This window comes from Clupea harengus, chromosome 10, assembly GCF_900700415.2.
Source record: "Clupea harengus chromosome 10, Ch_v2.0.2, whole genome shotgun sequence".
Lineage (NCBI taxonomy): Eukaryota > Metazoa > Chordata > Actinopteri > Clupeiformes > Clupeidae > Clupea > Clupea harengus.
The window spans coordinates 18,300,993-18,325,992 of record NC_045161.1 but is presented as its reverse complement, the minus strand read 5'-3'; the positions used below and the strand labels follow the sequence as shown (position 1 = coordinate 18,325,992).

The window sequence follows — 25,000 nt, the reverse complement described above, 5'->3', positions numbered from 1 at the left end:
AAGTAGCGTACGTGATTACAGTACATTAGATTAAAGTATCAGTGACCAGGTAAACCTCTGTTTGAGCATCTGAGAGCCACTAAATCTCTCCAGCTCTGAGTGCTGCTGAACTTGGGAGAGTTTCTGCAGCAGACATCAGATGGGACTGCACTCAGCGCCCCCGGAGAGTAGCTGAGGCTGAGCCGGGTCTGGGCCAGACGAGGGCCCAATGTGGCTCAGGGTCAGCCGTTCATTCCAGCTGTCGCTTCACGTTAGTGCCACTGACTTCATCTGACCCGCATGATGGCCTGGCACCTAAAATTAACCACGTAAGCCAATCAAAGCACAGCCACCAAGGCTGCAGCTCAAACAGATAAACAAACACACTTATGCACACACGACATAGACATCACACACGCTAAGGACATGCATGCGCACACACACACACACACACGTACATTGAAGCGGTGACTGATAATCACTCACACACGTCTGGAGCCGTCATGCCAACGTCAGTACTTTGTACTCTGTACTTACAAACATTAAGCATGTTTACACACACACACACACACACACACACACACACACACACACACGGACTAGGGCACCACATCTCTCTAGTTGCCTTTTCCAGCTTGTGCATACAGTGTTTAGACTGGAATCTTGCATAACATCAGAGAGTGAGTAAGAGAGAGAGAGCGAGTCTCTTTGTGTGTATTGGTGAGGGTGTGTTCATGTACCCTGTGTGTGTGTGTGTGTGTGTGTGTGTGTGTGTGTGTGTGTGTGTGTCAGAGAGAGAGAGAGAGAGGAAGAGAGAGTGGCATGGCATTAAGGCATTGGGCCCAGATAAGTGCGTGCCAAGAATTCGCTTATGTTTTCCTGTGTTTCTCATGAGCGCATTGTTTTGAAACAGGCGTGGAGCGCAGCACGGCCTGTATGTGTGAGTGTGTGTGTGTGTGTGAGTGTGTGTGTGTGTGTGTGCAGCCCACCTCTACTCCCTTGCCCCTCCGAAGGGGAGGCCTGCGTGTCCCCATCTGATAAACACAAATTGAAAGTTTCTCCACAAAAGACTAGCCACGCCACCCACATGTGATTGTGTGTGTGTGAGGTGTGTGTGTGTGTGTGTGTTTGTAAGTGTGTGTGCATACTTATAAAATGAACTTGGTTTGTATGTGTGCTTGCCTATAAAGATTGTGTGTGTGTGTGTGTGTGTGTGTGTGTGTGTGTGTGTGTGTGTGTGTGTGCGTGCGAGACTGTGTACATGTGCACGTGGTTGTCTGTGTGTGTAGGAGAGAGTGAACCGCTCCCTGGCTCCTGATGGCATTAGGGCCCCAGTTGTTTTTCATTAAGGTCTAATTGGGCAGCCCGTTCCAGAGCAGCTCATTGGGTGGATGAGCTGTTTATGCAAAGTCAACTCCGTGCCCCTGGGAATGTGTGCTCAAGCCTTTTTACACACTCTAAGACACACACTTACACACACACACAAGCACACACACACACACTCTAAGACACACACTTACACATACACACACAAGCACACACACACACTCTAAGACACACACTTACACATACACACACACGCACACACACACACTCCAACACACACACACACACACACACACACACATACACACACACACACACACACACACACATAAATACACACACAGCTGCACACAGCGTAAACATCCTCCCAGCATGGCACTTTTATTATCTTCCTGAGGGACTGAGCTGGACTGTGTGTGTGTGTGTGTGTGTGTGTGTGTGTGTGTGTGTGTGTGTGTGTGTGTGTGTCTGTGTGTGTGTGTGTGTGTGTGTGTGTGTGTGTGTGTGTGTGTGTGTGTGTGTGTGTGTGTGTGTGTGTGTGTGTAAGAGTGCACCAGTAGGCTCTCCTGGTAAGCATTAGGGCTTGACTTTGTTGAAGGGTTTGGACAATACTCTGGAAACACTGATGAAGACTTGGAGAGCTTGCTTATCAGATTTGAGTGCGGTTGTCTTGTTGGGGGGATACTGTAGTTTGTTATTTCACAGAGGAATGATTGAGGACCAGCCAAATGCTCCGTGTTCCGTTATGTGCGAGCCCTCTCGGGAGTTTGTTAACAGTGTTTGGCTGCAAATGCTGGGCTTTGTGTTAGTAGGTCACCACGCAATAGCACCCTCCATCTTTCACACCCTCTCCCTCTCCCTCTCTCTCTCTCTCTCCCTCTCCCTCTCCCTCTCCCTGTCTCTCTTTCTCTCCCTCTCCCTCTCCCTCTCTCTCTCTCTCTCTCTCTCTTTCTCTATCTCTCTCTTTCTTTATCTCTCTCTTTCTCTCTCTTTCTCTCCCTCTCCCCCTCCCTCTCCCTGTCTCTCTTTCTCTCCCTGTCTCTCTTTCTCTCCCTCTCCCTCTCCCCTCCCTCTCCCTGTCTCTCTTTCTCTCTCTCTCACCCTCTCCCCTCTCCCTCTCCCTCTCCCTCTCCCTGTCTCTCTTTCTCTCTCTCTCACCCTCTTTTTCTTTGCACTTCTCCCGCAATGTGGGCACATTCACATTCACATTCACATTCAACTTTCATTTTCTCCCTTTTTAATTCACTGTACCCAGGCATCGGTGTATTCAGCTGTGCAGACGACCCCTTTACCCCAATCCCCCCACCCCCCGCCCATGTAATTCAATTCAGAGATTGGAGCTTTATGGGAAAAAGACATCCCACAGCCAAAGGGCACATTCATCAGGACATCAACATAGCATTGCTTAGCATAGCATAGCACAACATAGCATTGCTTTAAAACATCACACAGCCAAAAGGGCACATTCATCAGGACATCAACATAGCATTGCTTTCAAACGTATGTTTATCAGAACAGACTGACAGAATATGGCTCCTAAAAAGTGCTGTTTTCCCGCCCTCCAAACTTTCAAAACGACCTCTTTCCTAATAACAACGAACCCTCTTTTCTCTTCTTCTCTGTCTCGCTCTCTTTCTCTCTTCTCCCAATCAGGAGCCCTCCCGCGCTAGCCCATTAGCATATCCAGAATTAGCATTGAGACGCATTCCCCCCTTCTCTCGGCTCGTCATTCAGCTTTGGGATCAAGGCATGGTGAATGCTTTTTTGTGCTTTTGCCTGAGTTGGCCCTCAGATTCCCTCTTTTGGCACATAAAAGTGTGATTTTTTTCCCACCACCACCCCCTCTCCTTTTTTCTTATTGTGATTGTGATTGTGGGGGGGGGGGGGCATGGGTACTGGAGTGGTCCTGGGCGGGGGCCAGGGGAGAGCCAAGTGTGGTATGGGGAGAATCTCAAAATACCAGGCTGCTTTCATGGCAATGGTATGACCAGTAGGACAATGGGACAGCCTGGTGTGGTGGGGCCCTGGAGCTCAGGCGGTGGGCACGGACAGAGGGCCTTTTGTAAACAGATGGGCACAGTACGGAGGAGAGAGACTTCCTCTGCTCTCTCTCATTCTGTCTTTTTTCTTTCTTTCTTTCTTTCATTCTTTCTCTCTCCCTCTCTCCTACTCTTCCTTTTCCTTTCATATTATCTCACTCTTTCTGCCTCTCTCTATCCTCCACTTATTCAGCTTCTCTCTTTCCCTCCTTCACTCTCTCCTCCTCTCTTTCTATCTCTCTCACTGTTCTCTCTGTATTTGCATTCTAATCTGGCTGTGGGGATCTGTGGAGCGAGTGTGATGGGAATCTCTGCAGCCTTAATAAACTGTTTGCTCTTTGGCTTCCTGGGTCCGCAGGGTCTCTGTTTGCATACAGGACTGCAGATTCCATTAGTGTCAAAGCCCTTTGTAGGGGCCTCCGCAGTCGGCCAATTAGTATGTGTGACAAGTCATCTTTTAAGTGGCTACGGAAAAACGTTGAAAGCACTGAAATTCTTGCCTTTTTAATGTGCTGACGCAAAGTTATGTGTGTGTGTGTGTGTGAGAGAGAGAGAGAGAGAGAGAGAGAGGGAAAGGAAAGAAAAGAAAGAGTTTGCAAATTTGCGTATGCCTCAAATGTCTTGACCTCCACTCCTGCCCCCATGATGTGGGGTTTGAACTGGCTAACCCTCAAACACTTACAGTCCCACCACACAAAAGGAAATGACCCCCACTCCTGCTCTCCTGCACCTTCTCCCAGACTTCCCAAACAGCGGCCCTGACAGCCCAGAGTCTTTTATTTGTCCAGGTGTCTACTCCCCTGTCTGCTTCCCCGGGGCTGAGCATCCCTCAGTCCAGCCCAGCCCAGCTGTCCAAATGAGGCAGGGATGAAGAGAACAGAGAGACAGGAAGAGAGGAAGAGAGGAGGGGGATTCCAGGTTGATGTGGAATACCTGAGCCAGCACTCTGGGCTCCGTCTCCCCAGCATGGGACTAGTGAAGGGCTTGAGAATCATTAAGCATGTTGTTTTTCCCCGTCCGGCAGGTTTATAAATGTCTTTAAAACGGATACCTTGAGTTTTATTCAACCTTAACATTTCTGTACCAACAACAGACATGTCCTCTGAACACATACTGAACTGTAGTCCTGCCACTTAAGGACAGATGTGTTGGGTTAACCCTAACCCTTAAGGACAGATGTGTTGATGTGTTTTTGAAGCGCTGGGAATCAGTTTGGCGCTTGTCCTTTTCTTGATCAGTCTTGATTATGGGATGCCCAACCCTGATGAGGAGCGGTGTGTGAGTGTGTGTGTGAGTGTGTGTGTGTGTGTGTGTGTGTGTGTGTGTGTGTGTGTGTGAGCGACGTGTTTGAACTTGGCGTGGTTGTTCTCGTCTTGTTTGTGGAACCAGTACCGGTTTTTCTCGTGAGTAATCAAGTGGCCATGTGTTTCACACACACACACTCCTGCGTTTCCACTTACCCAGCAGCTCACACCCACTATGTGTGGTGTACACTTCATTCCTAGCCTATAGCATAAGATGCCTGTGGTCCCGGCAGTATGTATGTTTGTGTGTGTGTGTGTGTGTGTGTGTGTGTGTCTGAGTGGGAAAAGATTGCAGCCGTGGGCTCCACGCCGGGTCTCGAGTTGCCCCTGTGTCTAACCACACTCCTCCTACCACAACAGGCCACAAGAGACCCCGCCTCATTTTCCCTCCTCCTCTGAATTTTTTTTTTTTTCAAAAAGTTTGGGTGGCCGGCGCGAAGTCTCAGCTTTGTTTTCCTTTGGTATTCACACGTTTTACAGTCCTTCAAGGCGAGCCTTTGAAAAAGTGGCCACCACAATTTAAAGCCCTCCTCCCCCTGCTTCCACCTCCTCCTCCTCCTCCTCCTCCTCCTCCTCCTCGCCTATTTGATTTGCTTTGATTTGGAAATATGTATTTATTTATTTTCTCCCGGGTCTGTCTGAGAGTCGCATGACATGTTCACGTGACACGGGTTTCATGACGTGATGTGAGCTGCACAGTCAGTAGTGCCCACCCCACCTCACCTCACCTCACGGCCGCAAATTAGTAATTCCAGCGGAATAATTCCCATTGGCCTTCGAGGCGTTTCACTCGAGAAACTCCCTTACGTGTCTGAGATGAAACCCACAGGAATTGACGGTGGGCCTGACAAACATGTGGAGGTTCACGTTACGCCTCTGTCCTTCGCAAACTGATTCAGGGATTTACTGCAATCAGGGCCAGCCTGAACCAAAACAGCCCCCAGCCAATCAGGTGTTAGAGGGATAAAGCAGTGCCACCTGGGGTTTAGGAATACAGGGTTGTTGCGTACAGTACCCTAGCTTGGGGAAAAAAAGAAGATGCCATTGAGGCTTTTGTTGTTTAATCCCTCCATGCAGATACTTAAGAGAGTACTAGCAGTCTTCTGTTTTGGATTGAATGCAAGCTTTGCTTGAAGTCATTAGGCCGTATTGTTTTAAGCCTAAGCTACTTTGCGCTAACAATAGGCTGGCAGAGTCTCCTTGTTGATGCATATTTGAGGTGTTGGAAGAGGAAGCCACAATCTCCCATTGTGCCACTTTAAACAAAGCCGCGGAGAAATCAACACTTAGCTAAACTGTTTGCTTTTCAGTCTTAGCTGTCAATTGGGCAAACGTTAAGAGTGTGGCCATGGCAAATAAGAGTGCCTTCATTAGCAGCGGCTAAGTGTGAATTCCACCTCTCATGTGGGTGTTTAAATGCATCCAAATGCTGTGATGTGAAGACTATGATGCTATTCAGGAGTATAAGTAAAGCACTAGGGCACTACATTGGTTTAATGCTGGATCATTCGTGATAACTTTCCTCATTAGAAACGGAAGAGAAAACAGAAACAATTTTTTGATTTCAATTTAATCTCAGGTGTATTCTGCCACTCATGTAATCCAACCCCATGTAGGTTTTTTGTTGAATTCCAGGTTTTCCAGGATGTTGTATTTTTGTTCCATTTTGTCGGAAGTGTATTTTGCTCAGTGTGTTCTGGAATGTTGCCGAGTGTGTTCTGGAATGTTGTTGCCACTGACACAGGTAAGTTCTTGGGGTGCTCTTGCCTGGAGTGTGACCCCACTGTGACCCCCCGGCGTGTTGTGTGTTTCGCGCAGTCATGCTGCCCACTCTCGTGCTGCACAAGACGGCGGCCGTGGCGCCGTACAGGCGAGGCTTCTACTGCTCGGACGACAGCATCCGCTACTCGTTCAAGAGCAGCACCGTGCCCTCCTCCGTCCTGGTGGCGGTCGGGGTCCTGCTGCCCACCCTGTCCGTAAGTCGCCCACACACACAACGGCAGCCGCGCCCCAACCACCCCGACACGGGACGGGACCGGGAGAGGGGGGAGCGAGGGGTCAGAGAGGCCATCGGACGTGAGACCCACGAGAGAGATGATGATCGACCGCTGACCACTGACTTCAGCTGCAGCCACCATGTCAGACATTCGTCATGGTGGCAGCACTTAACCATAGACTAATATTAACATAAACGTACATAGAAATAACAGTTCAAAAGCTTTAGTTTTGCAGGGTATAGGGTTGCCTAAGTGGCCTGGAATTTTATCCCAGTTTTATTTTGTCCGGTCGACCATCACTCTTCTGGAACATCAAGATGGCCGACCACTGACTCCTCCCCCCTCTCCCGGATATCCCCTGATTCCTTGCGGCCGCTGCGTTTGTGTGCAACACCCCCCCGTTTGTGTCTCGGTTACTGACCTGGAACCTTTGTGTCTCCTCTCCTCTCTTCTCTCTCCGCTGTAGCTGGCCTGCCCTTCCTGATTATTGAAACTAGCACTATCAAGCCTTACCAGCGCGGGTTTTACTGCCACGACGAGTCCATCAAGTACCCGTACAAAAACGGAGACACCATAAGCGATGCTGTGCTTTGCGCCGCTGGCATTCTCATTGCCATCCTTTCTGTAAGTTTACCGATACTTCTATTTTTCTCTCGGGGGGACATCCCTTACACACCCTCTAGTGTTGTTACCCTCTGCGGAGTAGTCTGAACGTAAACACCCCCCCTACACTTAGAACAGATGTACCCCCCCCCCCCCCCCCCCCCCAAAAAAACCCCTCTAGACTCTAGTAGCCCCTGACTCTGAATCAATGAAAGTTGTGAAATCCAATAGGTTCCTTGGTCGAGATGTGTCACGCTAGTGCTGCTTATATGTTTTGCTTTCTTCACTGTGTGTGTTTGTGTGTGTTTGTGTATGTGTGTGTGTGTGTGTGTGTGTGTGTGCATGTTTTTTGTTGCTTGCATGTTTATGCCGTGTCATTTCCAGGTGCCTTAAGGACTGTCTAAACATCATCTCCGCATACACATGTAGACACAACAGCACTAGCAGCTAGCTACTCTTCCAACCCACCTCCAGACACGCTACACAGAGTGGGCTTTTAGCATACGCAGCTGAGGGGCTCAGTCGATGGGCAGGAAACTAAATCAAAAGCAGAGGGGCTCAGATGATGGGCAGGAAACTAAATCAAAAGCAGAGGGCTCAGAGGATGGGCAGGAAAATAAATCAAAAGCACGTGTGGATCCCTGAGACTTTTCCCTCCCGCATAAAAACAGTCCCTGAGAGTGAATTCAGACATGAAGCCGTGGTGACAGAAAGACAAAAAAATAAATAAAAAATAGACAAAAAAAGAGAAAAGAAGAGAGAGGGAGAGTGAAAAACATAAACAATCCTATTTATATATATATATATATATATATACTGTATATATATATATACTGTACACATCATATATATACTGTATATATATATATATCCTACGAGCTGTTTTGATCATCATCAGGCACCAAGCCCTTGTAACAGATCTCCGTAGCCTCCACGTGAATTGGGGAATGGAACAAGGCTTTAGCGCTGGAGCCTGTGGATGGCAGAAGCCATGAGCCGTCGTGGGCGCAGCTCCAACCCCAACCCTACAACTCCATATAAACCCCAACAGGGGCAGCGCCTCTGGCGATGTCTGCTCCCGCTCCACAGCCGTATGGTGGCAGGCACACACTTCTCCCAGCTCAGCAGTTCTGCTTATTGGAACCAGGGCCCTGTGTGTGTGTGTGTGTGTGTTTTTGTGTGCCGTGTGAGTGTGTGTGTGCGTGTGTGGTGTGCGTGTTTTCTTGTGTGTGCATGAGTGCGTATGTGTGCGTGTGTGTGTGTGTGTCTGTGTGTGTGTGTATGTGTGGCTGGAGCTTCACACACAGCTGTGCTCAATTAGCAGTGTCTCCAATCCAATTCCCAATCTCACACATGCACCCATACACATAAACACACACACACACACACACACACACACACATAGCAGCAACATGTTCTCTGAGCGTCCCTGCTTTGGACAGACCCAAGGGAGAGCTGTCTCTTCTCTCCGCTGCCACCTCGCTCACCCAGGTCTCCCTGAGAGGGAAAGTGTGGCAGAGACAAACACTCCACTTCAAATACACAACCCCATCCTCGCCCAATCAGGCTCCCCAGCTGTGCCTGCCAAAACAAACACTCCCCCCCCCCTCTCTCCACTCAAGACCTGGAATTTGAACAACTAAGAAAATAAATCTCTAGGGAAGACATTTAAACACATCATGCAGAGGAGGTTCACACTAACTGCTCTAAGCTAAAGTAGACGATAAGAGACAGAGCATAAAGATACAGAAAGAATTATTCACTTTTTATGTTAGACGTTCTGAGGGGTCTTTAAAATAGCCTATTTCATGGCATAGTCTTCTATCCTTTATTAGCTCAGCCTCATCCTCTCCCATCTCCCATCTCTTCATCGTATGTGTGTTAGCGCTTAACTCAGAGGCCCATGATCGCCTTCATTCATCTCCTTCACCCTCAGGAGAGGCAGGCCATGCTCATTCTCATTCTCATTCTCATGTTCATCTGTGCTCTCCTGTCTGTATTGACAATCTCTCTCTCTCTCTCCTCCTCTCTCTCTCTCCTCTCTCTCTCTCTCTCTCTCTCTCTCACACACACACACACTATTTCTTTCTCTCTGTTTCTACCTGCCTTACTCTCTCTCTGTATTGGATTGGATTCTCTCTGACTCTCACTGTGGTTTCCATCTCTGAACGCATACTCTCTCTCGATTGCTCTCTCTGATTCTCACTTCATCTCTCTCTCTCTCCTTCCGCGTCATACTCACCCGAGTGCTGTTTTTGACTGGATGTCTTTTGCATGCTAATCTAACCCCGCGATGACCTGATGAATGCATGCCTTGCCCCGAGGGCCTTGGTGTTTGTGTGAGATGATGACTCCGAGGGTGATTTCTCTGTTTTGGAGGCTGTTTGATTCTAGTGAGTGCTGATGGTGTCGTGACGTAGACCGTTAAACACGTGTGTGTGTGTGCGTTTCCCTAGATCATCATTGGCGAGTGCTACAGGATCTACTACCTGAATGAGGGCTCCAAGTCCTTCGTCGGGAACCCGTACGTCTCCGCCCTCTACAAGCAGGTGGGCGTGTTCATCTTCGGCTGCGCCGTCAGCCAGTCGTTCACGGACATCGCCAAGGTGTCGGTGGGCCGCATGAGACCCCACTTCCTGGAGGTGTGCAATCCCGACTTCACGCTCATCAACTGCTCCCTGGGCTACATCACTGATTACAAGTGCCTGGGGATCCCGAGCAAAGTGCAGGAGGCCAGGTAACACACACACACACACACGCACGCACGCACGCACGCACGCACGCACGCACGCACACACACACACACACACACACACACACACACACACACACACACACACATACACATACACTCACATACACACACACACACTCACATACACACACACACACACACAAACACACACATTTACATACACACACCCAGACATACACTCACAGACACACACACACACACACACACACACACACATACACACACACACACACACACACACACACACACACACACACACATTTACATACACACACACACACACAGACAGACACTCACAGACACACACAGACATACACTCACAGACACACACACTCATACAGACACACACATACATCTGCATGCACTACTTATATGGAGTTGAAATTAAATATGATACATTTTTCTGTTTTTAGGAAATCATTCTTCTCAGGCCACGCCTCGTTTTCGATGTTTACAATGCTCTACCTGGCAGTAAGTACACACACACACACACACACACACACACACACACACACACACACACACACACACATGCGCGCGTGCGCGCACACACACTCACACACACGCACGCACACACACAAAAGCACCCTCTTTCTCCTCACTTGACTGTGAATAAAAGTTGAAGCAGTCTTAATATGTCTGCTCCTTCTCTCGAGTGGATACATTCCACCAGCTGTGCAGACTTTCTCTCCCCCCTCTCTCCTTCACTCTCTCCCCCCCTCTCCACTCTCTCCCCCCCCTCTCCACTCTCTCTCTCTCCCCTCTCCTTCACTCTCTCTCCCCCCTCTCCTTCACTCTCTCTCTCTCTCTCCCCCTCTCTCCTTCACTCTCTCTCCCCCCCTCTCCACTCTCTCTCTCTCTCCCCTCTCCTTCACTCTCTCTCCCCCCCTCTCCTTCACTCTCTCTCTCTCTCCCCCTCTCTCCTTCACTCTCTCTCTCCCCCCCTCTCCACTCTCTCTCTCTCTCCCCTCTCCTTCTCTCTCTCCCCCCCCCTCTCCTTCACTCTCTCTCTCTCTCTCTCCCCTCTCCTTCACTCTCTCTCCCCCCTCTCCACTCTCTCCCCCCCCTCTCTCCTTCACTCTCTCTCCCCCCCTCTCCACTCTCTCTCCCCTCTCCTTCACTCTCTCTCCCCCCCTCTCCACTCTCTCCCCCCCCTCTCTCCTTCACTCTCTCTCCCCCTCTCCTTCACTCTCTCTCTCTTCCCCTCTCCTTCACTCTCTCCCCCCTCTCTCCCCTCTCCTTCACTCTCTCTCCCCCCTCTCCTTCACTCTCTCTCTCCCCCCTCTCCTCCACTCTCTCCCCCCTCTCCTTCACTCTCTCTCTCCCCCTCTCCTCCACTCTATCCCCCCCTCTCCACTCTCTCTCTCCCCCCTCTCCACTCTCTCTCTCCCCCCTCTCCTTCACTCTCTCTCCCCCTCTCTCCTTCACTCTCCCCCCCTCTCCTTCTCTCTCTCTCTCCCCCCTCTCCACTCTCTCTCTCTCTCCATTCTCCACTCTCTCTCTCCCCTCTCCACTCTCTCTCTCTCTCCCCTCTCCACTCTCTCTCTCTCTCCCCTCTCCACTCTCTCTCTCTCCCCTCTCCACTCTCTCTCTCCCCCCCTCTCCACTCTCTCTCTCTCTCCCCTCTCCACTCTCTCTCTCTCTCTCCTCTCCACTCTCTCTCTCTCTCCCCTCTCCACTCTCTCTCTTTGCCACCTGTTGTGAAGCCTCCTCTTGGGCCGTCTCTCCTGAAGGCTTTTGCATTTCAGACATGCACTAATTAGACACCCCACTGCTGATTCCATCCCTCCTCTCTCTCCTCTGGTCAGCCCCAGAGCACCCCCTCACACACACACACACACACACACACACACACACACACACACACACACACACACACACACACACACAGAAAGACCCAGAGCACCCCCTCCCCTTTCCCCACCCACCCACCTCCACAGGCCTCAAATCACAGCCTGGGACTAGATTTATGTATTTGCCCATCTGCTTGTTTACCTCACCTCAGGCAGTTTTACCTTGCACAACCCCCAAACAGAGAGCCGTAAGATGGGGGAAGTGGTGGGGGGGGGGGGGGGGGGGTTGGGGACTTGCAGCAGATGTGGCTAAGCTTGCTTGAGTTCTGAGAGAGCTAATGTGAGAAAATGAGAGAGGGGAAGAGAGAGAGAGAGAGAGAGAGCAAGAAAAGGAGAGAGGGGAAGAGAGAGAGAGAGCAAGAAAAGGAGACGCTGCCAAGAGCACTGAAAGTGGAGACCCTGGGCAGTGCAGGTGGACTGAGACTCCTGCAGGACCCTCACACACACACACACACACACACACACACACACACACACACACACACACACACACACACACACACACACACACACCCTCTGCACTAACAGCCGTCCTGCGGAGGATCAAACTGCATTGACCCTAATTCTCTCTGAGTTGCAATTAAACTAATGTGTGAGTTTGACAGCTGCGCTGCTCTCAGCTCGAGCTCGAGCTGGGCCACTAGTCCAGGCCAGAAACACACACACACACACACACACACACACACACACACACACACACACACACACACAGAAGCTGGGCCACTAGTCCAGGCCAGGAGTTCTCCATTCCTGAGAGCGTAAAATGGAAACGACGGGAAAATCTGGCCCTGCAGCGCAAAGTGTTTCGTGACACAAACAATTGTCTTTTTCAGCATGTCGAGTGCGTTCACATTGCAATTGACTGGGTATCGACAGGGAAGGGCAGAGCCAGCACTCGCCACTACACAGGACAACACACACCACACATGGTGGACCAGGCCCAGAGAATGTTCTCCCTCCCACACACACACACACACACACACACAAACACACACACACACACACAAAACACACACACACACATTGGAGCGCTTGTGTATTACACAGCATCTGCAAGCTTGGCCTTACACTCAAGCTGCTGTTCCTCTCTCATTCTCCATCCTCTTCTCTCTCTCTCCCTCTCCCTCTCTCTCTCTCTCTCCCTCTCTCTCCCTCTCTCTCCCTCTCCCTCTTCCTCTCTCTCTCCCTCTCGCTCCCTTTGCGGCGGGTTCTTGTGGTTCCCTGGCTCGGTGCTAAAGCGCTCCTTTGTCTCCAGCCCAAGTTCCCTGAGGCAGGACCAGGCCTCTCCCATGCCCCTGCTCTCTCTCTCTCTCTCTCTCTCTCTCTCTCTCTCTCATGCCCCTGCTCTGTCTCTCCATCAATGGCTCAGGCCCTGGTGAGGTGTTGGCATTTAAGCAGTGAAAGACACAGAGATTACGGCCCAGCAGTAAAGCCTCAGGGACAGACAGAGAGAGAGAGAGAGGGAGAGCGAGAGCAAAAGAAAGAGAGAGAATGAAAGGAGCGATGGAGAGAGATAATGTTGAATTCTTGGCTAGCGTTCTGCTGGCTTACATCTATGATCACATAAAGCTCCTGACTCTCACTCTCCATGTCAAACATAGACAGGAGCCTCTCCTCTCTCCATGTCAAACATAGACAGGATCCTCTCTCTTCTCTCATGTCTTCCCACTGTTTTCATGTGGCTTTCTCTTTGGCTGAGACACAGCTAGCTCAATTATTGTTGTGTCTGTAGTAAAAGCTCAATGTCATAATTTCCACCCTTTGTTGAGACTGTTAAACTGATTGCTTTTGTAGCTGCACTGATACATACGTCTGTATGTGTGTGAGTGTGTGTGTGCGCGCGTGCGCACGTGTGTGTGTGTGTGTGTGTGTGTGTGTGTGTGTGTGTGTGTGTGTGTGTGTGTGTGTGTGTGTGTGTGTCAGAAATAGGGGCCAGTTGTATAAAGAGAAAATGAGGCAGTGGGCTTAAAGAACAAAGCTACCAGCAGGATTCATTAGATAACCCCCCCCCCCCCCCCCACACACACACACACACACACACACACACCCCCACATGAGTCATAGAGTGACATCATACACGGGTATTTCCCAGCATTCCAGCTTTACACACGTAAACATGTGTTGTAATCATTCACCATTCGTTTAACATTTTCATACCATGTTGTGTTGCTAAGGGTAACTGCCCTTTTGCTGTAACTTCCAGGCTTGTGGCGACGCTTGGTGTGGTTGTGCTATTGAATCTGCTCCGTTTCACCAATCAGGTTTACTCTAAATGGGGTTCCGTGCGCCTGTGTTGCGTTAGCCTGTAGGTTAGCATGGAGTCTGTGCTGTGTGTCTGTGCTGTGTGCCTGTAGGTTAGCATGGAGTCTGTGCTGTGTGTCTGTGCTGTGCGCCTGTGTTGAGTTAGCCTGTAGGTTAGCATGGAGTCTGTGCTGTGCGCCTGTGTTGCGTTAGCCTGTAGGTTAGCATTGAGTCTGTGCTGTGTGCCCTTACGCTGTTCCATAACTCTGCAGCCAACCGCGAGTGGACACAGATGTCAAACATGGTGACGGCGGCCTTGTGCAGTGCTGTGTGGTTCAGGGCAGCGTGTGCCCCTGTGGGCACTGTAGCGGGTGCTCCCGTGGGCACTGCAGCGGGTATTTCACCGGGTATTTCCCGGCCTCTCCGTAACCTCCAGCCTGACAGCTCTGGAGTTCTGCAGATGGGCTCTGGTTTGGCTGTAGAGAGTACAGGACAGAGAAGGAGGGGTGGTGTGGTGTGTGTGTGTGTGTGTGTGTGTGTGTGTGTGTGTATGGGAGGGGGGGTGGAGGGGGGGTGGGGGTGTCTCCAGAGTGTCTCCATAGTGCCCAAACCGCACGGTGACACATTAACCGCATAGTGCTGAGGTTTCCAGCTCGCCGTGGCAACAGGAGGAGAGCCAGCGCAGCCGCTGGAGTGTGGGGAAGGCAGAGAACCAAAGAGACATGGAAGAAAGAGAAAAGGAGAGGAGGAGAAGAGAGGAGGCAGCCCCAGAAGTACAGATGCAGAAGTGAGTGGAGAGAACAAGATGAAAGGGAAGAGACAGAATAGAGTGAAAGAGAAAGGGAAGAGGAGAGAGTTTGATTTTCTCTGGAACTACACATACTACCAAAGTAGAAGAACAGAGTGGAGGAGAAGAGAAGAGAGGAGAGAGTTTGGTTCTCTGGAACTACACATACTACTAAAGTAGAAGAACATGCCTTCCATATGCTGACTCATTTAGAGAGGCTAGGACCTGCTCAGCGACCAGAGCTCTACGAAAAGGAAGGATAAGAGAGGAACTAAGAGGACACGAAGAGCAAGGATATTAGATGGGAAGAGAGGAAGTGGAGACAAGAGGAACTTTGAGAACACAGGAGAGGAGAGGAGGCTGTCTGTCTGTCCTCAGCAGCCCCAGTCAAGAAGACAGGAGAGGAGAGGAGGCTGTCTGTCTGTCCTCAGCAGCCCCAGTCAAGAAGACAGGAGAGGAGAGGAGGCTGTCTGTCTGTCCTCAGCAGCCCCAGTCAGCGGGAGATGGCACGGACCGCTGGACGGAGCTGGACAGGGCTGGACGCATGGCTGCTCGATCTCACTTTGAAGTTGCTTGTTTTACTGGCCACTTCCTGGTCACTGGTTTTGGCTTTCTCTCTCTCTCTCTCTCTTTCTCTTTCGTGTTTCGTTCAGTTCTCCTCTCAGTGTGAGCCGGAGGAATGAAAGCGGTGTCTGGTTCATGTAGTGGCGAGATGTCTCCCACTGATTAGAGAGCGTAGCAGCCCTGCCTGATTGACGGCGGTGGGCTGTGGTGGTGAGGCCTAGCGGCTGATCCGGGGTCAGTCCAGAGGAAATCCACATAAAGCAAAGCAAAAGGAGAGCCTCTGACACAGCTGACTGAATGCTTTGGCACAAGTGCATCACTGAGTCAATGTCTATTGATCACTGAGTCAATGTCTATTGATCACTGAGCCAATGTCTATTGATCACTGAGTCAATGTCTATTGTTTATGGCGCAATATAGTTGAGCAATGTAATCAATACTGGATGTTGTCTGAGAGTGGGGAGTGAAGAGAGGATTCTTTCGTTTGTCCTGCTTTGTGTTTTATTCCTGTGTGTGTTGTGTGTGTGTGTGTGTGTGTGTGTGTGTGTGTGTGTGTGTGTGTGTGTGTGTGTGTGTGTGTGTGTGTGTGTGTGTGTGTGTGTGTGTGTGAGTGGGGAGTGAAGAGAGGATTCTTTCGTTTGTCCTGCTTTGTGTTTTCTTTATCCATTCATCTCTCTCTACTTCTTTCTCACCCCTCTCTCTCTCACACACACACACACACACACACACACACACACACACACACACACATAACACTTACACACACACACACACGCGGTCACCAGTACACACAGAGAGAGAGACACACAAAACCATTTTCCTGGCCTATTCTCTCGCTCCTCCTCTCTTCCTGCGGATGACACAAATATTTATCTGTTCTTTTGGACCTCTGCGTGTGTGTGTGTGTGTGTGTGTGTGTGTGTGTGTGTGTGTGTGTCTGCGTGTGTGTGTGTGTGTGTGTGTGTGTGTGTGTGTGTGTGTGTGGCAGAGCCAGAAGTGAACAGGGCCCAGCTCTCCCCGCGCAGCAGGGTTGGGTACATGCCTTTGAAGAGCCCCGGGCCTCTGTCCTCCACACACACACACACACACACACACACACACACACACACACACACACACACACACACGCACACACACACAGAGACACAGTGGCCCTTATCTGTACACCCGTCGCTGTACTACATCTTCGTGTTGTGTGCCTGCAGACATTGCCGTCGGTGTTGGCACTGTTGCCAGCCAATGCAGGTCTGGCAGGAGAAACGGCGCCTGGCAACGCTTTGTCACTCGCCCCTCACTATCACTGCCCCCGGTGACACCTCTCAGCTGGGATGTGGCCCTCTGACCTGCCAAGTGTTGGCTTTGATTCCTGCCTTCGAGTCCCACTTGTGCTGTCTCTTCACTGAGAGATTAGCGTCTGCGCTCGGCACTGTTGGTATGAGCTCCAGTGCGGGGGTGTGTGCGTGTGTGTGTGTGTGTGTGTGTGTGTGTGTGTGTGTGTGTGTGTGTGTGTGTGTGTGTGTGTGTGTGTGTGTGTTGGTATGAGCTCCAGTGCGGGGGCGGGGGCGGGGGGTGTGTGTCCCTCTCCCCCCATTGTGTGGCGCATGCATGGGATGCCTCAGATGAGCCTTCAGGGGACACCTCCAGGCCTGGATGGGTCTGGATGGGTATACAGAGCTTTGGAAGCCCCTTCACACACACACACACACACACACTCTTTTTTCCGTCTGACATCCATCTCTTCGCTCTTTCCTTAGGGCATTGTTTTTTCCGTTGGCCCCATGTTTATGTTATGGGTGAAAAATCATCAGGAATGTCACGGCTTTGTGTTGTGAGGGCTGGAGGGTGGACGAGCCAAAGAGGGGTGAATGAAGAAAGATCGAGGACTAGAGATGTGTAACACTCTCTCACTCCTTTTTAACCCCCTCATTACCACTAAGTATCCGCTAATTCAGAGAACAAATCATCTTATCCCTGCCACGGCTGATGTGGATATGGTTTTGTTTTACTCGGGTGTTTCGACGGAGGTCTTTTTGGAGACCTGTTCTCGGAGTGGAGTACAGAGAGTGCCCGTCAGCACCACACACACACACACACACACACACACACACACACACACACACACACACACACACACACACACACATCTGCAGGCCATGCAGAAGAGAACAGAGCATGCTTTTCAGAGTCATTTGTTCTCACTACCCGTCAAATACTTGGTGCGGTTGACATGAATCATGTGAGAGGAATTAGACGGTCTCATAACTGTTTCTTTTCTCACGTCCTCGTGTAATTTTGTAAATAGTCACTTCAATGAATGGAGTCCCAGACAAAGACATTCTTTAGTAATTCCTCTGCAGACCACAGTGCTGTGGGTTTGTGTGCCTCTGCCGTATGCTCCCTTCGTCTTGGGAATCCACACAAAGGCTTCATTGACACATTTGTTTTCAATAATGCTTCATCCCCGCAGACAGCATAAGAGAGAAACTTGCATTGCAATTTGACAAAAGAATACGCTGCACTGTTCTGAAAGCTGTCCAGCCCCCAGAGGAGGCAGGCCAGGAGACAGGTCACACCAGCGCACACACACACACACACACACACACACACACACACACACACACACCCACACACACACACACACACACACACACACACACACACACACACACCCACACACACACACACACACACCCACACCCACACACACCAGGCAAGCTGAGAAGCTTGAGGAGGCAGGCCAGGAGACAGGTCACATCAGCGCACTTTCAGAATCAACCAGAAGAACATATCACCGCAAGCACCAATCACAACGCTCGTCCACTTTCAGAATCAACCAATCACATGGCTCGTCCACTTTCAGAATCAGCCAGAAGAACACATCACCGCAAGAACCAATCACATCGCTCGTCCACTTCCCCCTGATGTCTAGTTGAGGGCTGACAGTCTGTGGACAAAACAAATGTGTCTCAATTTCAGTTCTTCTGGCTGAATGCACACACACACACACCCACACACACCCACACCCACACACACACTCCTCGGCCTTCCCCTCTCTGTGACTGGATGTCTTTGTTTGGGTTTGGTGTTTCTGACGAGGCTGATAAGATGCTTATGCGTCTTCAGGGGAGCAGTCAGGCCTCTCGGCCCTCACTGCACGGGGCTGTAGAGGGGCATGTTTGGGGTTCTTCCCCCTCTGTCCTTCTCTCCACACTAGCGTAGTAGGAGATAAGACTGTTGTGTCTGGTAACCTGTTTGTTGTGTCTGGTAACCTGTTTGTTGTGTCTGGTAACCTGATTGTTGTGTCTGGTAACCTGATTGTTGTGTCTGGTAACCTGATTGTTGTGTCTGGTAACCTGTTTGTTGTGTCTGGTAACCTGTTTGTTGTGTCTGGTAACCTGTTTGTTGTGTCTGGTAACCTGTTTGTTGTGTCTGGTAACTCAGATATCAAGAGTAGGACTGTGGCAGTGTGTGTAGATCAGTCATGTCTGATGTCACATCTCCACAGTGGTGGCTAAGGTCAGAGAGAGGTAGAGATGAAAGGTGGTGGTGTGTGTGTGTATGTGTGTGTGTTTGTGTGATGTTATGTGTGAACTGTGTGTGTGTGTGTGTGTGTGTGTGTGTGTGTGTGTGTGTGTGTGTCATAGAGGAGGATGAAAGCTCGGGCGGCCAGAAGCTGACAAACAGGAGCACAGCGCTCCCATTTCCCGGTGGGAAAATGCATTTCCCAAACCTTCTTTGGGAGGAATCCTTTCCCCTGCAAGACGGAGGAAAGCACAACAATAACCCATGGCTGTTGCTGCCGTGTCTTCCAGGAAGACAGACCTGACCTTGTGCACACCTTAATCGGGAGAGGCACATGACAGGAGGCTCGTTATGGAGCTCTCTATTGTTAGGCCCAGCCGACAGGCTCTTTGGTCTTTGTGTGTGTGTGTGTGTGTGTGTGTGTGTGTGTGTGTGTCTGTGTGTGTGTGTGTGTGTCTGTGTGTGTGTGTGTGTGTGTGTGTGGGGAGGTGGATGGGTGTACGATGTGTGCGTGAGAAGCCTGGACACATTACGTGTGTGTGAGTGTAAATGTGTGAGAGAGAGAGAGAGAGAGGTTTTTTTTGGGGGGGGGGGGGGTTGGGGTTGAGGGAGGGGGGGGGGGCTGTTGGGTGGGGTTGCTTGGCTCCTTTCTTTCTTCACCCTTTACACCAAAACATCCCCAAACATCCCAGCATGCCTTGCACAGGAAGCTGTGGTGTATGCAGAGTAAAGACGGGAAGCGAGCGAGGTCCTTGATTGACCTTGAGCCGTGACACACACACACACACACACACACACACACACACACATACACACACTCACAGTCTGGCCTCTTGATTGACCTTGAGCCGTCCGACACATTCTAAACTCACAGTCTGGCCTCCCCCAGTTTGGCCTCCCCTTCCCTGTTGCCCCGTCGTTCACCTTGGCCATTACCATATTGTCCTGTTTTTGCCTCCGAGCACAGGGGTTTTAAACACTCGTTAGCGGAGCTTGAAAGACAATAAAAAAGTCACACGTGCATGTGACGTTAGACACAAAGAGAGGGAGAGACAGAGAAAGAGAGTTTAATGAGTGAGAGTGACAGAGAGAGAGAGAGAGAGAGGGAGAGAGAGAGAGAGAGACAGATGTTTGAAAGAGTGTTGAAAATGGACCTGCATGTGTGTTACCCCTCTTATAGTGACTCTGCTGTTTGCACAGCTGCCAGGGTAGAGTGTGTGTTCAAACTGCCAACATCACTGCTATGCCTTCCTCTTCCTCTGGCTTGAACCAGACTGTCCACAGACTGGACCACACCAGACCCATGTCAGGAGGAAGTCTGAGTGTGTATGTGTGTGTGTGTGAGTACATGCGTGTGTGTGTGTGTGTGTGAGTACATGCGTGTGTGTGTGCGAGTGTGTGTGAGTACATGCGTGTGTGTGTGATTGTGTGTGTGTACATGTGTGTGAGTGTGTGTGGCTGTGCTTCTTGCAGGTGCAATGTGTTCAGACTGTTCAGACTGCTCAGAACACACTGTGTGAGAGTGTGTGGGTACATGTGTGTGTGAGCGGGTGTGTTAAGATTAGTATCCAGTATCCATTTTGAAGGTCCTCCTCCATTCATAAGTCTGTTTACACTATCCTCCTGTGCTGACCTACACCACTGACCAACATACCTCCACAGACCCGCCATAGACCATTTATATACATACATATGTGTTGCTTTAAACGTATACATGTTGTGTGTGTTAATGTATATTAACTCTCCTCCCTCCCTGCCTCTTTCCTCAGTTTTACCTGCAATCCCGTTTCTCGTGGCGTGGGGCTCGTCTGCTGCGGCCGCTGCTGCAGTTCACGCTGCTGATGATGGCCTTCTACACCGGCCTGTCCCGCGTCTCCGACCACAAACACCACCCGACGGACGTGCTGGCCGGCTTCGTCCAGGGGGCCCTGGTGGCTTACTGCATAGTGAGTGGACCTCTCAATCATGTCTCCTCTCTCCCTCCTCACTGTAGAGTTCTGTCTCAACTGCACCCACATTTCTATACTGTTCTCTTCTCTTCTCCTCTCCTCTTTTCTTCTCTTCTCTTCTTCTCTTCTCTTCTCTTCTCTTCTCCTCTCTTCTGTTCTCTTCTCTTCTCTTCTCCTCTCCTTCTCTTCTCCTCTTTTCTTCTCTTCTCTTCTCTTCTCCTCTTCTCTTCTCTTCTCTTCTCTTCTCTCCTCTTCTCTTCTTATCTCCTCTTCTCTTCTCTTCTCTCTTCTCCTCTCCTCTTTTCTTCTCTTCTCTTCTCTTCTCTTCTCCTCTCCTCTTCTCTTCTCTTCTTCTCTTCTCTTCTCTTCTCCTCTTCTCTTCTCTTCTCTTCTCTTCTCCTCTCTTCTCCTCTTCTCTTCTCTTCTCATATCTGCTCAGAGCTCCACTTCTTCTGTTAATCTCTCTTCTTCTGTTGTGTCCCTTCTCACTTGCTATTTCTGTTGTGCTAAGATGAAGTCCTCGTGTCTTGGATGAAATGGTTATTAAGTCAAGTTTACATGTCAATGTTGCTCCTGGCCATGTGATACGTAATACAGATATGATAATAAAACATCTAAAAAGCGCAGTGTTAGTCCCTGGACAGAGAAGAAGAGTGAGATCCCTAGTACATCAACTGTGGCCTGCACTGCCCCCTCCTCCCCCCCCTCCAACCCCTCCTAAGAGCTGACAAGTTCAGGAAGTCAGCGCTCCTCCCAGCATTCAGCCATTGTTCCGAGAGGTACACTGTTTGGCTTGAGGTTTGGCTCGCGCCTCCTCCCATGACGAGCTCCAAAGAGGTCCTGGAGTTAGAAAGTCCTCATCATGTTCTCCGGCTGAAGTGAGGATGGTAAGAGAACTGAAACTGGTACTGAGCCATAAAATATCTCTGGAGCTTCTCCAGGACATTCTCCACAGAAACCCCACCCTCCCCATCCCTCGTCCATGAAATTACACAGCCAGCGGAGTGGAGAAAATCTGATTCGCTCCTAATCAAAAGCACATTGCCTGGAGCCTTCCTTCAACTCTGCCGTGTTGAGTTTTTTTTTTTTTTTTTAACGACAGTGAATGTGTGTGTGTGTGTGTGTGTCTAAGGCAACACAAATGAGTGTGATGGAAAAAAAGGATCGTAGCACCCTCCACTTGTGACACATATCGCGGCAGGCGCTGCCAGACGATCTCAGCAGCCATTACAGCCTCACTAAGCTGGATGGTGCCGAGGAAAATTGAATTTGGGTGAAGAGAGGGAGAGAGGGAGAGAAAAAAAGACGTAGAAGGTGAAGAAAGAGACGTGGTAAAGAAACGATGGAGAGCTCGGCCTTTAACAAAAAAAGAAATGACGCTGTTAATTATTTCGGTGTGCCTCCCTTCCCCTCCTCACCCATTGGCATAGACGTTTTATCAGCCTAGCAGACTGTGGTCCAGTGATTGAGGGAACATTTGGGGGAAAGGAGAGGGCGACAGGCCTATTAAAATCTCCAGCCTCCCCCCAATCACCAACCAACCAACCATCAGCACTTCTCAGCCCACCCCCTCTACAACCACCCACCGCTACACTCTGACAGGAGAACCCAAACACAAACATGGAAATCGTTAGCCCCGTAAAAAACGGTAAAGTGCTTTCGCAGAGGCTTCCTCTGACGCCTGGCAGCGCCAGGCAACACTTGGCACTGACGATGACACTCCCTCACCAGGTTGATTTCTGGGGGTAGCGGTTCTTGGCAGGCAGGGTCGTCTGCACCCCCAGAGCATGGGCCTGATGGACACATTGCCCTTTAATCACACTGATTGCATGCGCAGTTTTTGATTGTGTTACTGAATTGCATTACCTGAAAATGAACACACTTTCTGAGAGCGCTTTTGTTTTGAGTAGAGATGGTCTGCATGGGACTGTGGGATGTGTGTCGATGCCAGGAGCTGTTCGTTCTCAGAGCTCGTTTCTCGTTTCTCGTGATTCACTTAGAAGCATTCCAGGATAATTGCGACACTTTAAAAAACGAATGAATTGTGTTCTCAAGTGGGTTCAGCTGATGTCTCGTGCTCAGGCCAGGGAAGAGACAGGAAGAGAAGTGTTTTGTTTGTCTCTGTCTCGTGTCTTGTTCCCCAAAGAGTACAGCTGTACAGTTGCTCTGTCTTGTTTTGTTTTTGTTAGTTTTCTTTTGTTTTTGTCGCCAATGTGAGTCAAGAGAATTCTCCCCACCCCCCAACCCCCACCCCCGCCCCCCCAATAAAAACTCCCTGCACAGTGCAGCCAAACCAAGCCTCAGTTTCTTCGATTTTCTTTTTTAACAGCGATCGCACGTTTGGGAGCCACTCAGCCTCCCCTTCCCAAGCCTTTCCCGAGCATCAGTTCACATCTGTGAGCACTTTGGAGGCTCAATTAAAACATCACTAATAACCAGAGAAAGTTTAGAGGAGTAACCTTTGGGGAGACCGCGTAAAAGGCTCCATGGCTGCAGAACAAATGAAAACACACACTAGGCCGGCCCCTAGAGCTCCAGACCTATCCATCACACACTGAGGCCTGCCAGCCGCTCAGCCTATCTGGGCCTCGGAGTGTATTTATTACTGCGGAGGGATGGCCCAACCTCCTCCTCCTCCTCCGATGACCGTGGCTTCACACGTTGACCGTCACACGAACGACGGCTTACATCGGCATTCATTTCAGCCACACGTCTTTCAAGGGGTTGTTCTGGAGCGTCGGGCTCTGGTTGGCAGTTGTGAGTCTTGGCGCCGACACATTTCGGTGGAGCGGTCCAAACGAGAAGGTTGAGGGGGGGTTGGTGGAGCGGTCCAAACGAGAAGGTTGAGGGGGGGTTGGTGGAGCGGTCCAAACGAGAAGGTTGAGGGGGGGTTGGTTGAGTTTGTGATCTTTGCTTCCTGGAGTGCTCTCACCTCAAGTGAGCTCAAATATGGATTTCTTTTTCTTCTTCTTTAAAAAGCCACTGATGACCAACAGGGACCCCTCCGGCTCCGAACGTGAAACACATTGGCCGCCAATTTTTGCCGTGTCTTTTTTTTAATCTAATTTTCGGAAAACCGTCATAGTTGGAAAAAAAAAACCACCATATGCATAAACTCGGATCAAAAATCATACAAATTTATATATGCAATCAGAACAGTGCGATCTGCATTTGCATTCCCCACAGTCACATAGTGTTGCTTTTTGTGCAATCTGAGAAGAGAAAAAAAAATCGATTTAGTGTTTTTGAGAATCAATACAGTATCACAAAACGACATAATATTACGATACTCAAGTGTATCAATATTTTCTTACACACCTAGTGATGGAGGAGCTCCATCGGAATGTTTGGTCTGCGTCACCTGGGAGACAGGGCGGCCACGTCCTCTGGCATTTCCTGGTTTGGAGGAACCATGCCGGTATTAGGGGTCTTTTCGTCAGCATTGGCCCATTTTTGGTGGCGTGACGTGGAGCAGTCTGACGGGCGGGCGGGTGGGCGGGCGTGTGTGTTGGTTGAGGCCGGGGAGTTTCCTGCCATGCAGAGGGCAAGGCCAGACAGCAGGAAGCAGCTGCAGCACAGGACTAGAGCTCCCTTTCCTCCCTATCCCCCCCAGCATGGCCAGCCATTTCATATATACACACACGTTTACATTTACATTTACATTTAGTCATTTCATATATATACATACGTTTACATTTACATTTAGTCATTTAGTCATTTAGTAGACGCTTTTATCCAAAGCGACGTACAAAGGTGAAAACCAAATAAAGCTACGAGACATACATACTTACATACACTCACACATACACACATACATACATACATACATACATACATACATACATACTTACATACACACATACACACATACACACATACACACATACATACATACATACATACATACATACATACACACACACACATACATACATACATACATACATACATACATACAATCATACATACATACTTACTTACATACATACACACATACACACCGGTGTACCAGTTTCCACACACATACACACAAAAACCAGATTCAGACACACACATGCCAGCGTTTCCATATACAAACATA

At 49.9% G+C, this 25,000-nt stretch overlaps 1 protein-coding gene across 2 annotated transcripts in view; it reads left to right on the top strand.

Annotated features, from left to right (window-relative positions):
- plpp3 (phospholipid phosphatase 3) overlaps positions 1 to 25,000 on the top strand; it is a 46,197-nt gene that overhangs the window by 16,851 nt on the left and 4,346 nt on the right. The window contains exons 2-5 of one of the 2 annotated variants that reach the window (XM_012836164.3): positions 6,467 to 6,624; positions 9,705 to 9,985; positions 10,417 to 10,474; positions 20,740 to 20,916. In XM_012836164.3, the coding sequence (XP_012691618.1) occupies positions 6,467 to 6,624; positions 9,705 to 9,985; positions 10,417 to 10,474; positions 20,740 to 20,916 (674 nt within the window). Of the gene's footprint in view, positions 1 to 6,466; positions 6,625 to 7,111; positions 7,270 to 9,704; positions 9,986 to 10,416; positions 10,475 to 20,739; positions 20,917 to 25,000 lie in introns of both variants that reach the window. The other variant, XM_012836163.3, reaches the window with a different exon arrangement.